Here is a 13,243-nt window from a genome sequence, read left to right on the forward strand (position 1 = left end):
CCAATCTAACTAGGTGAAATAAAAGCAGATAGCTTGGCAGTGGGGCCAAAAGAGGTACGTAGTCACTGTTGGGTGACTTCTATGAGAATTCAGTTACAGTGTTCCAGCAGACCATGGGCATTGGTGCACTTACCAGGTGGAACCTGTTCCTGTGTCTACTGCCGGATAGTGGGTGTCATGAGGGCAGTGTTCCCAAGCTCCATGTTTACCAGATTTGTGAGGTTCATCTGAAGAAGCCAGGAAAATTGTACCTTTAAATTGAAAAGTAGATCAACATTCACACAATTATCCTCTCTATTAGCAATATCTTCATTCCAGAGGAAACCTATCTGAGGATAATAGAAATTGGGGAACAAGATGGAATATTATATAACTTTGGAGGTTTTCTTTCTTTTGGAAATGCTGGTGGTAGCTGTAACAATACCCCAAGCCTGCCTTCTCACTGCTTCAGGAAGGTTAATATAATATCCACGCCAAGGACACAGATACATGAAATGGAACTCAGATCACATTACAAAAACTGCTCTATCCTGCCCCCTGACATGATTTTATCTCAAGGGATAAACTCCGAGAATTTCTTTAGAAATATTTTAAAGTTTGGTATGAGGAGTTACACCCTTTGCTTTTTGCAAGCAAAGTGCTAAGTTATTTTCTGGAGTTGTCATTATCACATTCATGTTCATGATTGAAAGAATTTTCTTTGTATGTCATCCTCTCCGCATACTTAGACCTTCAGGATTACCCACTGAAAGGTCTTCAAATCTGTAACTAGATAATAACCTCATACCTAGACCTTCAGGATTACCCACTGAAAGGTCTTCAAGTCTGTAACTAGATAATATCCGCCTACCTAGACCTTGGATTACCTATTGAAAGGTCTTCAAGTCTGTAACTAGATAATATCCGCATACCTAGACCTTGGATTACCTATTGAAAGGTCTTCAAGTCTGTTACTAGATAATATCCGCATACCTAGACCTTCAGGATTACCCACTGAAAGGTCTTCAAGTCTGTTACTAGATAATATCCGCATACCTAGACCTTCAGGATTACCCACTGAAAGGTCTTCAAGTCTGTAACTAGATAATATCCGCATACCTAGACCTTCAGGATTACCTATTGAAAGGTCTTCAAGTCTGTAACTAGATAATATCTGCATACCTGACCTTCAGGATTACCCACTGAAAGGTCTTCAAGTCTGTAACTAGATAATATCCGCATACCTAGACCTTGGATTACCTATTGAAAGGTCTTCAAGTCTGTTACTAGATAATATCCGCATACCTAGACCTTCAGGATTACCCACTGAAAGGTCTTCAAGTCTGTTACTAGATAATATCCGCATACCTAGACCTTCAGGATTACCCACTGAAAGGTCTTCAAGTCTGTAACTAGATAATATCCGCATACCTAGACCTTCAGGATTACCTATTGAAAGGTCTTCAAGTCTGTAACTAGATAATATCTGCATACCTGACCTTCAGGATTACCCACTGAAAGGTCTTCAAGTCTGTTACTAGAGAAGATTTTAGATCTCACTGTCATAGAGCTGTAATGCCCCTTTTCCTGTTCATGTGGTACCTAGCATCAAGTTAGACATTAGCATGCCTTGAGCTGTTGTATACTTCATGTGAGTTCTGATACATGAGTCTTACTGCTTAGAGAGGGTTGTGATCCTCTACGTGTCTAGCTAAGATGATACCCTATGCACCAGAGTTTGGCAGTCATCTGTGAGGGGACATATTGCTTATGGTTGGTTAGTGTGTAAAGTTCTATGGTAACATCTAATCCTGGTTTGTCTCTGTGCCTCTCTCTCTAGGATCTTTGGAATTAGATACTCCTTCTCAGCCAGTGAACAATCACCATGCCCATTCACATACTCCTGTGGAAAGTGAGTTTGATTTGAGTACATTTTAAAACTCATTAATGTCACCTATATGTTCTCTTTTATTAGCTCCATATACTAATAACCAATTGAGAAATATGCTCCCATTTTCTTTTTTAAAAAATAGGATTTTATCACAGTTGATTTTAGACTTTTTCATTTAAGCAAAGAGTATCTAATCTGAAAACAGTCAGTCTCTTCTATAAACATAGAGGCAGAATATATAGAAATACCAGCAGCATCTATCGGCTTCCTACAATTCTAGGGAGTATCATGGCTGACCTGAACTGTATTTCTTCATATCACTATGTCTCTGTCAGCTGTGACTCTCAGGGCTTGCTTACATATAGCATGTGCGTAAAGGAATCGTTTGGTGCTTGGCTAGTTGATGGCCTTGCTGCATTTTTTTTGACAAGAGGAAAAAGTGGTAAATTGAAAGTTATTTTAAATGATAGTCAATATATTAAAATGAAGCTGGGTGGTGGTGGCGCACGCCTTTAATCCCAGCACTCTGGAGGCAGAGGCAGGCGGATCTCTGGGAGTTAGAGGCCAGCCTGGTCTACAAGAGCTAGTTCCAGGACAGGCACCAAAACTACAGAGAAACCCTGTCTCGAAAAACCAATATACATATATATATATACATATATATATATTAAAATGAGCTTTCTCTCATGGTATATGTGAAACCATAGTGCATCGTATTTTGGTCCTAAGGTTTTTAAAATGCTTGACATATCTACTCTCTCAGTGAAACCCACGGCATAGGCTGTTTGCTTGTCCCTCCTTGGTGAGCTTAATGGCCTGTTTCCTGGAGAACCTAGATCATAACTGTGCTGGTTTATAAAAAGGTACAAGTATTATTATGTCCTGTCTGTAGTCCTCTAAAGTTTAAAATTGTGTGAATTCTTTCCTTTTATTCAGAAAGAAAATATAATCCAACTTCTCATCATACAGCAACAGATCATATCCCTGAAAAGAAATTCAAATCTGAAGCTCTTTTGTCCACCCTTACCTCTGATGCTTCTAAGGAGAACACACTGAGTAAGCTTGTTTTCTTGAATATGATAATTTGCTTATTTTGTTTGTGTTGGAGTAACGGGATAGAAAAACACTCACGGTTATAATTCCACATGTGTTAACCTGGTTCATGTCTACGTGTGGAGAATAGAAAAGAACAATCGGTTTCCATTTATCAGTTGGTTCAATCCCTAAAGTACCTAAAGAATTTAAATTTAATGATTATATATGCTGGGAAAGAATACATTCTGAACTCAGTAACATTATGTTCTCTGCAACTGTCTTTATTTCTTTCCTTCTTTGCAGGTTGTCGAAATAATAATTCCACAGCGTCCTCCAACAACGCTTACAATGTGAATTCGTCCCAACCCCTGGCATCTTACAATATTGGCTCATTGTCTTCAGGGACTGGTGCAGGGGCAATCACCATGGCAGCAGCTCAAGCAGTGCAAGCAACAGCACAGGTAAAAAGGCAAAGGTTTAGAAGCAAGTGTTATATTTTGTTCCTGTCAATGGCAAACCCCAAGGAGCCACTAGGCGTGAAGAGACGGGTGTGAGACACGACATTGTGTGGTTTCAGTACCGTTGGGCTCTTAGGCTAGGTGGTGTTTTAGTGATAACGCAGAAGGGCTGCTGGGCGGGAGTGGTGCATCATGCACGTGGCACGCCGACCTCCCCCAGTCAGCGCCCAAGTAGCCTTGCTCTCCTTGTGAGGACAGTTCTGTTCTTTCTGCACAGTCGGCCTTTCTGCTGGATTTGTGGTGGTTGCAGTTTGCGCATTTCTGTAGTTTGCACACAGTGCAAGTTAAGAAGTTCCATTTCCCATAGTTTTTCTCAATTGAGCATGAAAATTATTGTGAATCTTTACATGAAATGACTTAAATAACCATAACTTGTCGCTCTTAAAAGAGAAAATTTATATTTACATATATTGATGCTGTCAATGCCTGTCTACTTAAGATGAAAGAAGGACGAAGGACATCGAGTTTAAAAGCCAGTTACGAGGCGTTTAAGAATAACGACTTTCAGCTGGGAAAGGAATTTTCAATGCCCAGAGAAACAGCTGGCTATTCCTCCTCGTCGGCGCTCATGACAACCCTAACACAGAACGCCAGTTCCTCAGCAGCTGACTCACGAAGTGGCCGAAAGAGCAAGTAAGTTCTGTGGTGGAAATGTGCCTTTGCTCAGTACCGCTTCTATGGAGCCTCCGCTGGGCTGCTAGGAATTAGCTAAAGCGGGTTGCAGTGGCCCAAGCTGACCGCGGGGGCATGCAGACAGCGTTTGTGCTGCCTTACCTAGAAGGCTGGAAGTCTTGCAAGTGTTAGGGTCATTTGTAATTTTCCTCAGTTTGTATGTAAGTGACTTCGCTTTCTTTTGTTCTTTAAGATAGATCATTTTATGGTACTGTTACCATTTTTAACTTAGGTGTTTCATTGTTGATTAATATAAAGTGCAAATTGTATTCCAGGAAGGTTTTACATAAGATTTTTTTGTTTTGATTAATAGTAAAATATCTGAATTTTTGCTTATGTCCCCAAAACTGATTATATGAAAATATCCCTAGATTTGGTATGGGAGAGGCTGAGGGTGACTGTGTGAACTGTGGAAAGGAAAACTTACCATGTGCCATCCAAGAGAATGTAAACATCAGGTGTCTGTACATATTGAAAATTCAAGCCAGGCGTGATGGCACCCATCTGTAAGCCTAGCACTTGGAAGGCAGAGGCAGGAGAATTACCTCAAATTCAAGGCCAGCCTAGTCTACATAGAGAGCTCTGGCCAGCCAGGGCTACAGCAGGAACCCTGTCCCTGTTGTCTGAAGATAAAAAGGTACAAGTGCTAGGCCAAAAGATTTAATTATCTCACTAGAAAACAGCCACAGAATCAACTAACCAGGGCCCATAGAGACTCACAAACCTACTACTACAGTCAGGGGAGTCGTAGGTCTGATCAAGGTCCTCTGTATATATGTTATTGCAGTGTAGCTTAGTGTTCAGTGGGAACCAAGGCTGTTTCTGGCTCTTTTGCCTGCTTTGGAGACCCTTTTCCTCCTACTGGGCTGCCTTGTCCAGCCTTAATATGAGAGGATGTCCCTAGTCTTATTGCAGCTTGATGCCGTGTTTGGTTGATACCCCTAGAAGGCCTGCCCTTTTCTGAAAGGAAATAGAGGGAGGGTGGATCTGGAGGAAAGGAGTGTGGGAAGGGGAGGAGCTAGAAGCTAGAAGGACTGGGGGGGGGGACTTTAGTAGGGATGTAATAATAAGAGAGAAGGATAAATAAAAAAGAAAAAATTATCTAATAATTATATTTTAATTTTATTTTTAAATGTATTACTTCTCTACAAAATTCCTGAAAGAATGATCAATGTAAAATATCCACAGAAATATTACATCTCTTAAAAATTGATACAATTGCCCAAATTTAATTGAACTCCTTATAATAAGTTACTGTGATTTAGAACTCCAGAATAGAGTTGGTGGTAAACAGTTTATGAATTTTGACACTCTTAGCTCCATGTTCTATACTTGGTAGGCATAGAGCACATGCCCCTGATGTTAGAAGGATTTCATCACCTACTTTGTATATTTGTGTTTAAGGTTTTAATGAGAATTGTTTGGTTGACTGTAAAACTACAATGTGAGATAGTATAGCTATTATTTTTAAATACTACCAGAAGTTTTAAGTCAATAGTAGATAGTAACTAATTTAGAAATTATTTTTACAAGTTGAAAACATTTTAAAAGAATTTTCTTTTATTTATTCTAAATAGATTTTTTAAAAGAAGTTTCTTCTCAATACTTTTATTCTCTAGAAATCAAAACTTGTAAATAACTATTGAAAACAATGTTGCTTCCTTTGCTCTGGGAAATTGCTTCTGAATGAGATTCTTTAACATCGGGCATTGATGCATCCTTTCCTTTCATGTCAGTTACTAGGAGTCACTCCTAGGGGACCTTTTGTAATGAGCAAATAAAACTGATCTTTCTCTAATTTTTTTTCCAGAAACAACACCAAGTCTTCAAGCCAGCAGTCCTCCTCCTCTTCCTCCTCCTCCTCTTCCTTATCTTTATGTTCATCATCTTCAACTGTAGTCCAAGAAGTCTCCCAGCAAACAACAGTAGTGCCCGAGTCTGATTCCAACAGTCAGGTTGACTGGACGTATGACCCAAATGAACCTCGATATTGCATCTGTAATCAGGTAAAAGCCCGGAGCCTGTCTATAAAAATGCAGTCTGAATAAACAGGGAGGAAGATAACTGTTTCATTTTTCACCACATTTTTATTCCAGCTAAAATCAAGAGTGACTTTATTTGCATAATTTTCCTATTATAAAAGTAGCATGTTTGCTGTAAATACCAAAAATATAAAGAAACATGTGAGTCACACAGAATGTCAGCCTTCTAATACAGCCTAAGGTGAGACACTTTGATGTCACACCAGTAAGTACCTTGAATGTCTGTTGGCTAATGTAATATGCTATTGGCCAAGTGGTTTACCCAGCCGAAATTCATCTTATGATGGTTTTGGAGACTGGGAAATCCAAGAATATGGTGCTTGTTACTGGGTTTCTGGTAAGGGACCACTCTTTTAATTTGAAGCCAGTTGTCTTTTTCGGAGTATTCATGGATCAGAGACAGGGACACATGTCGTGCAGATAGGCAAGCTCGTACCAGCCTCACTGTTTCTCCTCATATAGCCACTGGAACCACCAGATTCTGACTTTATTTAACCATAGCCACACCTTACAGGCCCAGTCTTTAGTTATAGGGGGTTATGTCTTCAAAATAGGAATTTTAATGAATACAAACATTCATTCCATAACAGTTATGTGCACATACTGTATATGGATGTGGTATGCTTGTATATCTATGATAAAACGATCTTTTGCTCACTGAAACAAGGTTCTTTTTAAAAAATTTCAAAACTAGCTCTCCTGCTTTGCACCATAATTTATTTAGTCCAACCCTAGCTGTAGATTTTATTATAGTTCTCATTTCCTTTAAATCACAAATATTATAAACATCATTTTATTGTAATTGCTTTTATACTAGCTTTATATTAATTCAATCAAATACAATGATGTTCTAAGTTTTTGGTACAGTCTACCAAGATACATACATATATATATTTCTACTACCTAAAATTGATATTTATAACATTTCCTAAAGCCTAGGCCAGCACTAAGTATTACTTTCTTTTAAATACAATGCATTCGTTTGAAAGTTTTGTGTCCCATGGTCATTTTAGTTGGCTTTAAAACCATTTATCTTTTTGTAAATTAACTTCTAGCAAAGTTGGCTATATTTTTGTTGATTCTTTATGCATTTATAATGTTTGAGAGGCCCCCAGAAACTTATGTGGAGAGTCATTGAGGACACCTGTTGTCTGCCGCATCTCAGTAGCAGACTCTGATGGTCAGAACTCAGACTCAGATGCAGAAGTGACCCAAGAGGACATAAAATTCATCAGGTGGTGGATAGCCAGAAAGAAAGTTTACAGTTTAGCCCAAGGACAGACACACACCTGACTCCCAGTCAGGGTGGCTTACCTGGTGGTTTCTGGACATACCCTCTCGCCTTGTCCCCTACGTTCACTTGTATTCAGTGATTGTCTCCTGTTCTCTGACATCAGAAACACCCAGTTTAGATTAGATGCTAATTACATAGTTATAATAAGTTTCTCTAATTTTCTTTAAACTAGGTATCCTACGGCGAGATGGTGGGGTGTGATAACCAAGATGTGAGTATTAACATTTCTCTATCTTAGAATGTAAAGAGTTGTAGAGAACTGAGTAGCTGTCTTATAACTGTGTCTCCCAATCTGGAAATCGGTTTTCATGGATGCTGACTGATGGGCGCATCTTCGTGTGCACAGCAGGACCATGTCCACAGCTCTTTTCATGAGCTCCCTGCTTAATATTTTTAAAGGTAGTGGTATAGTATTACAGTTCAGATTAAATTCTCAGGAGTTACTTCTGGAAGTTCTAAGTGTTTTCCTTTCTTTCTGCTAAAGACTGTGTTTGCTAGAGTCCAGGCTGTTTACCACACTGAAGAAATGAGACTTTAAGGCTGTACATTTTTATAGGCAGATGATGCCTGGGAATAATGACCTAATATGGGGTTATTTCCCTCTTGCTATTGTGGCATTCAGCATTTTCTCCTCTGGGGACTTATGCTGGCACAAGCCATCTCTGGTGGGAAAATGAGAGGCGGTTTGAAGGAAGGCATCAGAATACCCTTACAGGAGAAAAGGTTTTTTGACTTATGCTTCCAGAGGAGAACGGTGCATCGTCGTGGTAGGGAGGTGTGGCAGCAGGTGTGTGTGGTTGGCCTGGCAATCAGTAAGTGCACTCCCACACAGGAAGTGGGAAGTGAGACAGCCAACAAACCTCAAAACCCATCTCCAGTGAAGTATTTCTAGCAAGGCTCCCTCTCTCAAAGGTTCTAGAAACTTCTTAGGGACCAACTGTTCAGGCACAGGAGCTTATCAGGAGAATCTCATATTCAAACCACAGCAAGGACTTAATTTTGGTTAAAGATGGGTGTTTGACTAAATACTGAGCAGATTTTGTGCAGTGGTTTTGACTCGTCCCTTAATTCCCTCTGTTCCTCTTCCTTGTGAGGAGTAGCTTGGAACTGCTGGCAAGGAGAGGCACCGGCAGTTTTGGAATCCAAATATTAACAAGAGTGGAATTTGTGAAATATATAAGGAATAGCAGACTGGCTTAATGCAGTGACAGTTGTGTGGGTTCCTTCCCTGACAGAGTAACAACAGTGTGACTTTAGATGGGCACAAGCCTCCCCAGCTTCCCTGTGTAGTCGTGTGTGTGTGTGTGTGAGAGAGAGAGAGAGAGAGAGAGAGAAAGAGAGAGAGAGAGAGAGAGAAAGAAAGAGAGAGAGAAAGAGAGAGAGAGAGAGATATGGGGGTGTTCAAAGCAGTGCTACCCCTCCATTTCTAGTAGCTCATGAAGATACTGACTGCGAGTTCATGTCCCCTGGGGTCCCTCTGGTTCCTCCTGTGCTCTTGTGGGTGGAGTGAAGAGTTTCTGAACGTTTCACAGAGGATTTTCTCCATATCTCTGAATAGAGCAGCAGAAAGGAAGGAAGCGCAGCCACCCCTCTCGAGGTCTTTAGTTACAGCCAGCTCATCCCACTTCCTGATGTCTGAGCATCTTTACATCTTAGCGTATTTTCCTTCTTCCTATAAGATTCATCTTCTTTTTCCTTGGAAGATGTTTCTGCCTGGCCACCCGAGTTGATGACAGTGAGTGAGTGTTCTCTCTGTAGTGCCCAGGTCGTAGAGACCATGCGCCTCCTTTTTACCAGAGATTTTTGTGCTTTCATTTCATTGTCCATGAGGTAGATCAGTTGGACTCAGTAACCTCTAAGGCACTGCCAGGATCCAAGAAGTATGACTGCACAAATCTAATTTCAGTTAAACGAAGTACTCTGTTTCCTGAGCATTTTTACTGTTTGTTCTTTAGAAGTACCGACACTTGGTTTTTATTTTTGCTTTCCAGTGTCCGATAGAGTGGTTCCACTATGGGTGTGTTGGCTTGACAGAGGCCCCGAAGGGGAAGTGGTACTGCCCACAGTGCACGGCCGCCATGAAGAGAAGAGGCAGCCGGCACAAATAGAGGCGCTTCCCTGGAGCGAGGAAGAGCTTCGGCTTGGCGTTTTATACGGGACTCTAGAAAGAAAGACACGGGAAAGAAGAAGCAACTCATTTCCAGGCAACCACTTACAGGATTTACATAGACAATCCTATAAGATCTTGAACTTGAATTTTATGAGTTGTATTTTAATAATGTAAGTAAATTATTTATGCACTCCTGGTGTGCTATGAATATTATTCCAGTTAGCCTTGGATTATTTCTGTGGCCAACATATGCAGACATTTGTACTCCTCAACCATTTTCTCAAAGTAATGGGCATTCTAGAATTTAAACTTCAAAGAATTCCAACGATGAAGATTTTAAGAAAGTATTTTGTATTCAACAGGTATATTCTGCTGCATGTACTGTACTCCAGAGCTGTTATGTTACACTGTATATAAATGGTTGAAAAAACAAAAAACAAAAAAAAAAGTCAGTCCTTCTAAAAAGGATTTAAGATAATGGTTTTTAAGATGCCTGTATAATAAGCTTTGTTTCTTTGTGAAACTCATTCAGCAGGCTGAAGGGATTGGTTCATGTGATAAAGTGGGCTGGTGTCCTCTAGAGTACCTGGGTACATAACCAGAAAGTCCTGTGGGTGAAACCTGATTCGTGCCATTAGTCGATATGTTCTGCATCCAGATAGAGTGCAGCTCAAGAGGGGGGGGGGGGCGGGGGCCCACGGGGGGAAAGGGCGTTAAAGTGATACATTTTTATACCAAATGTGTTTATTTTTTTGTGCGAGTAATCCTTAAATTGGAATTGTATTAGGTGTTAAAATAAAGTTTTTAAAAAAATAACTTGTATTTATACTTTACACAATTAATTATGAAAATTTCTTAATTGCAATTTATTTCTAATTTTCATAATCTAAAAAAGATTAGCGGTTAGCATGCAGAAGCTATGTAATCTATGATTTCTATAATAATGGTTGGAAATTGTGTTAATGGAATAAGGGAAGGACATTTTTAATGTAAATTCGAAGTGTCAAATGTATTTTTCTAAGATATTTCTCTGGCTTTGCTTTGAATCTAAGGATGGAAAAGAAACCTAATTACAGCAGATAAAGTGAAAATAATGACTATAGATGTTTGGATTGGAAGCAGTGTGACCAATATAACTAAAGAGACCTTAAAATTTCAGCTCTGTGTTTAATTCTGTGACACGGTGATGTGGGAGTTAATTCAAGTCTTAATCACCCTGGGCTCTGTGAAACCAAAGTAACGCTGGTTGTAGGCGGTCCTCGGAGTGCTCCCGAGGTCCTCGGACATAGGTGCTATTGAGATGACGGCTGTGCATAGTGGAGGGTTCGCGTAAGTCCACAACGATGGGTGGAAAAATTGCTGAACTGTCACAGACAGACAGTTATTATATCAATCTTCCTTTTTATTGAAATGTATGAAGTCCATAAGCTTTGTGTTTTAATGAAGCCCATTGTGAATCTTTTAGAACTTAATCAAAAGGCAGTGTTAAGTCTGTGTAGTGCTACCTAAAGGGTAGAGCTTTAGTAGATTTTAGGAGCTTCGTCCAGCTCTAAGATCCTGTGACGCTGAGCTGCCACAGGCTAACTTTGTAACTGTTGTTGGCCTCCAGGACAGGTTTATATGGTCCTTAGTATTTTGTATCATCAAGGGTGTGGTTTCACGATCGTGTTTTCATGGGGATTTCATGAGCCTTAAGACATGTATACAGTTGTGTTCTGTTAGCTCAGCCCTGTGCTATCATGAGATGCTCGGATGAAAGGTACTTGCATCCTGTAGGCACCCAGTGTGACTCTTCCAAACTCAGTCTCTCGCTGACAACTGGCTAGAGGAAATCTCTGGATCTTAAGAGAAAGTCCCTTGACAAGACAGGGGCATGCCTGCGCTCATTGGCTCCAGCTCCTCTCACTTCTGCCTCCTGAGTCACCGAGAAAACATGCCAGCTAGCTTTGAGACCACGCATTGATTCTCTTACCAACTATACATAAGGAAATACACTAAAATTTGACACTAAGTATTTAGAAATGAGTAGAACCTGTCACTAAATTATATAGCTGTGTATATGTGTATGTCCTTTCGTACATATATGGCCAAACATGGAACTACCTCATTGAAGCAACACGGCCAGCGATTAATGTTCTTTGTAACACTTACACCAAGGACATTCAGAATCTCTGTTGTACAAAACTTGTGTAACAGTGGGTGGCACAAAAGGCCCAAGTGTGAGTTCACAGTTTATAGGTGGTGAAAAAAAAATGAGGCCTTACTGCTGTAGTGTATATTTACATGTTCATGGTGACACATTTGAAGCAATAAATGGCTTAATTAAATGCCTACATGAAGCTGAGTGTTTGATAACCTTACATTCATTCTCTTTAAAGGGTAGCCAGACTTTTGGCTCATTTCTTCCTTAAAAGCACCCTCAATGTATTTTAGGTTTCTAACGATGTTAGGTTTGTATAATGTGTAAGTCCCTTGGACTTTAGAAATAGTTTTGTTCATTCAGTTAATTAACTTTAACCTTATATAAATTGTTGCTTGTTAAACTTGGATCGTAAGAGACAAGCTACCTAGATATGTGGATACTGCCGTTTTCTTGTTTACATTAAAAGCAATCTTTCAGCAAACAGGCTTTAAGAAAAAACCTGAGAGCTATCTGTATAACTTTTCAACTGTCAAGCACTCAGGTGCCTAGAATGATGTACATTAAGGAATGTGTGTTGTTGAAATGATGGAAGCCAGCTTGCTGACAACTAATTGTAATATCTTGGCAAAGGCTATGATGAATATAAAAAGCACTGCGGGAACGTTGGGAGGCAGGGGAATTGATTATTGCAGCAAAAAGGGAGCGGGAAGGATGAATCATCTGAACTGTATCCTAAAGACAGAGCATATGTCTTCTCGGGCACCAGTAATCTGCATTCCGTAGACCTGAAGTAGAGAGGTACAATGTCCAGCAGAATCCAGAGCTGAGAAAGAGTAGATCTAAGCAGGTCATTTTACTTAACCTAGGGATAGTTTGTAGTAGAAGGGGGGATATTTACCGATTCTTGCTTAACCATAATAATGATTAAAAATCATTGGTAACAATTAAAAAGCACGGATGTCTCCAAAGTAGCCTGGAGCTTGGAAATTGATAGCTGTTAAATTTAAGCTAGTTATTTACCCTATTTTTTAAAGGGGCGGGGTGGCAGGGGGACATGGCTTGTGCGCACGTAGGGTTCAGAGAACAACTTTGCAGAGTTGGTTCTTGCAGCAGGCCTTTTAGGACCGCCGGCCCCCAAATCATGGCATGGAGGCTTATTAATTATGGATACTCAGTCTTCTCTTAGGCTTGTCCCACTAGCTCCTAGAACTCAATTTAACCTGTTTCTCTTCATCTACAATTTGCCTCGGGGCTTTTTACCTTTCATTCTGTATGTTCTTCATTTATGCTTCTCCCTGGCTGGCCCTGGGCATCTCCTGCTCTTTTCCCTTATTTTCTCTTCTTTCCTGGTGAGCTTAGATTCCTCCTCCTACTTATTCTCTCTGCCTGCCAGCCCTGCCTATCCCTCTATTGCCTATTGGCCGTTCAGCTTTTTATTAGACCAATCAGGTACCATAGGTAGGCAAAGCAACACATCATTAAACAAACGCAGCATAAACAAATGTAACAGATGCTTGCCTAGTTAATGTCATATCCCACAACACATTCTCTCCTTCCAC

The 13,243-nt window shown here is 40.2% G+C and overlaps 1 protein-coding gene across 3 annotated transcripts in view; it reads left to right on the top strand.

Annotated features, from left to right (window-relative positions):
* Nucleotides 1-11,868, top strand: part of Ing3 (inhibitor of growth family member 3) — a 30,203-nt gene extending 18,335 nt beyond the window's left edge. Inside the window, exons 6-12 of one of the 3 annotated variants that reach the window (XM_075953497.1) lie at nucleotides 1,820-1,891; nucleotides 2,807-2,926; nucleotides 3,209-3,366; nucleotides 3,863-4,056; nucleotides 5,906-6,101; nucleotides 7,604-7,642; nucleotides 9,423-11,868. In XM_075953497.1, the coding sequence (XP_075809612.1) occupies nucleotides 1,820-1,891; nucleotides 2,807-2,926; nucleotides 3,209-3,366; nucleotides 3,863-4,056; nucleotides 5,906-6,101; nucleotides 7,604-7,642; nucleotides 9,423-9,539 (896 nt within the window). In that variant the 3' untranslated portion in view covers nucleotides 9,540-11,868. Of the gene's footprint in view, nucleotides 1-1,819; nucleotides 1,892-2,806; nucleotides 2,927-3,208; nucleotides 3,367-3,862; nucleotides 4,064-5,905; nucleotides 6,102-7,603; nucleotides 7,643-9,422 lie in introns of those variants that run through there. The other 2 variants (XM_075953498.1, XM_075953499.1) reach the window with 2 other exon arrangements.
* The last annotated feature ends 1,375 nt before the right edge of the window (nucleotides 11,869-13,243 follow it).

This window comes from Microtus pennsylvanicus, chromosome 19, assembly GCF_037038515.1.
Source record: "Microtus pennsylvanicus isolate mMicPen1 chromosome 19, mMicPen1.hap1, whole genome shotgun sequence".
Taxonomy (NCBI): Eukaryota; Metazoa; Chordata; class Mammalia; order Rodentia; family Cricetidae; genus Microtus; species Microtus pennsylvanicus.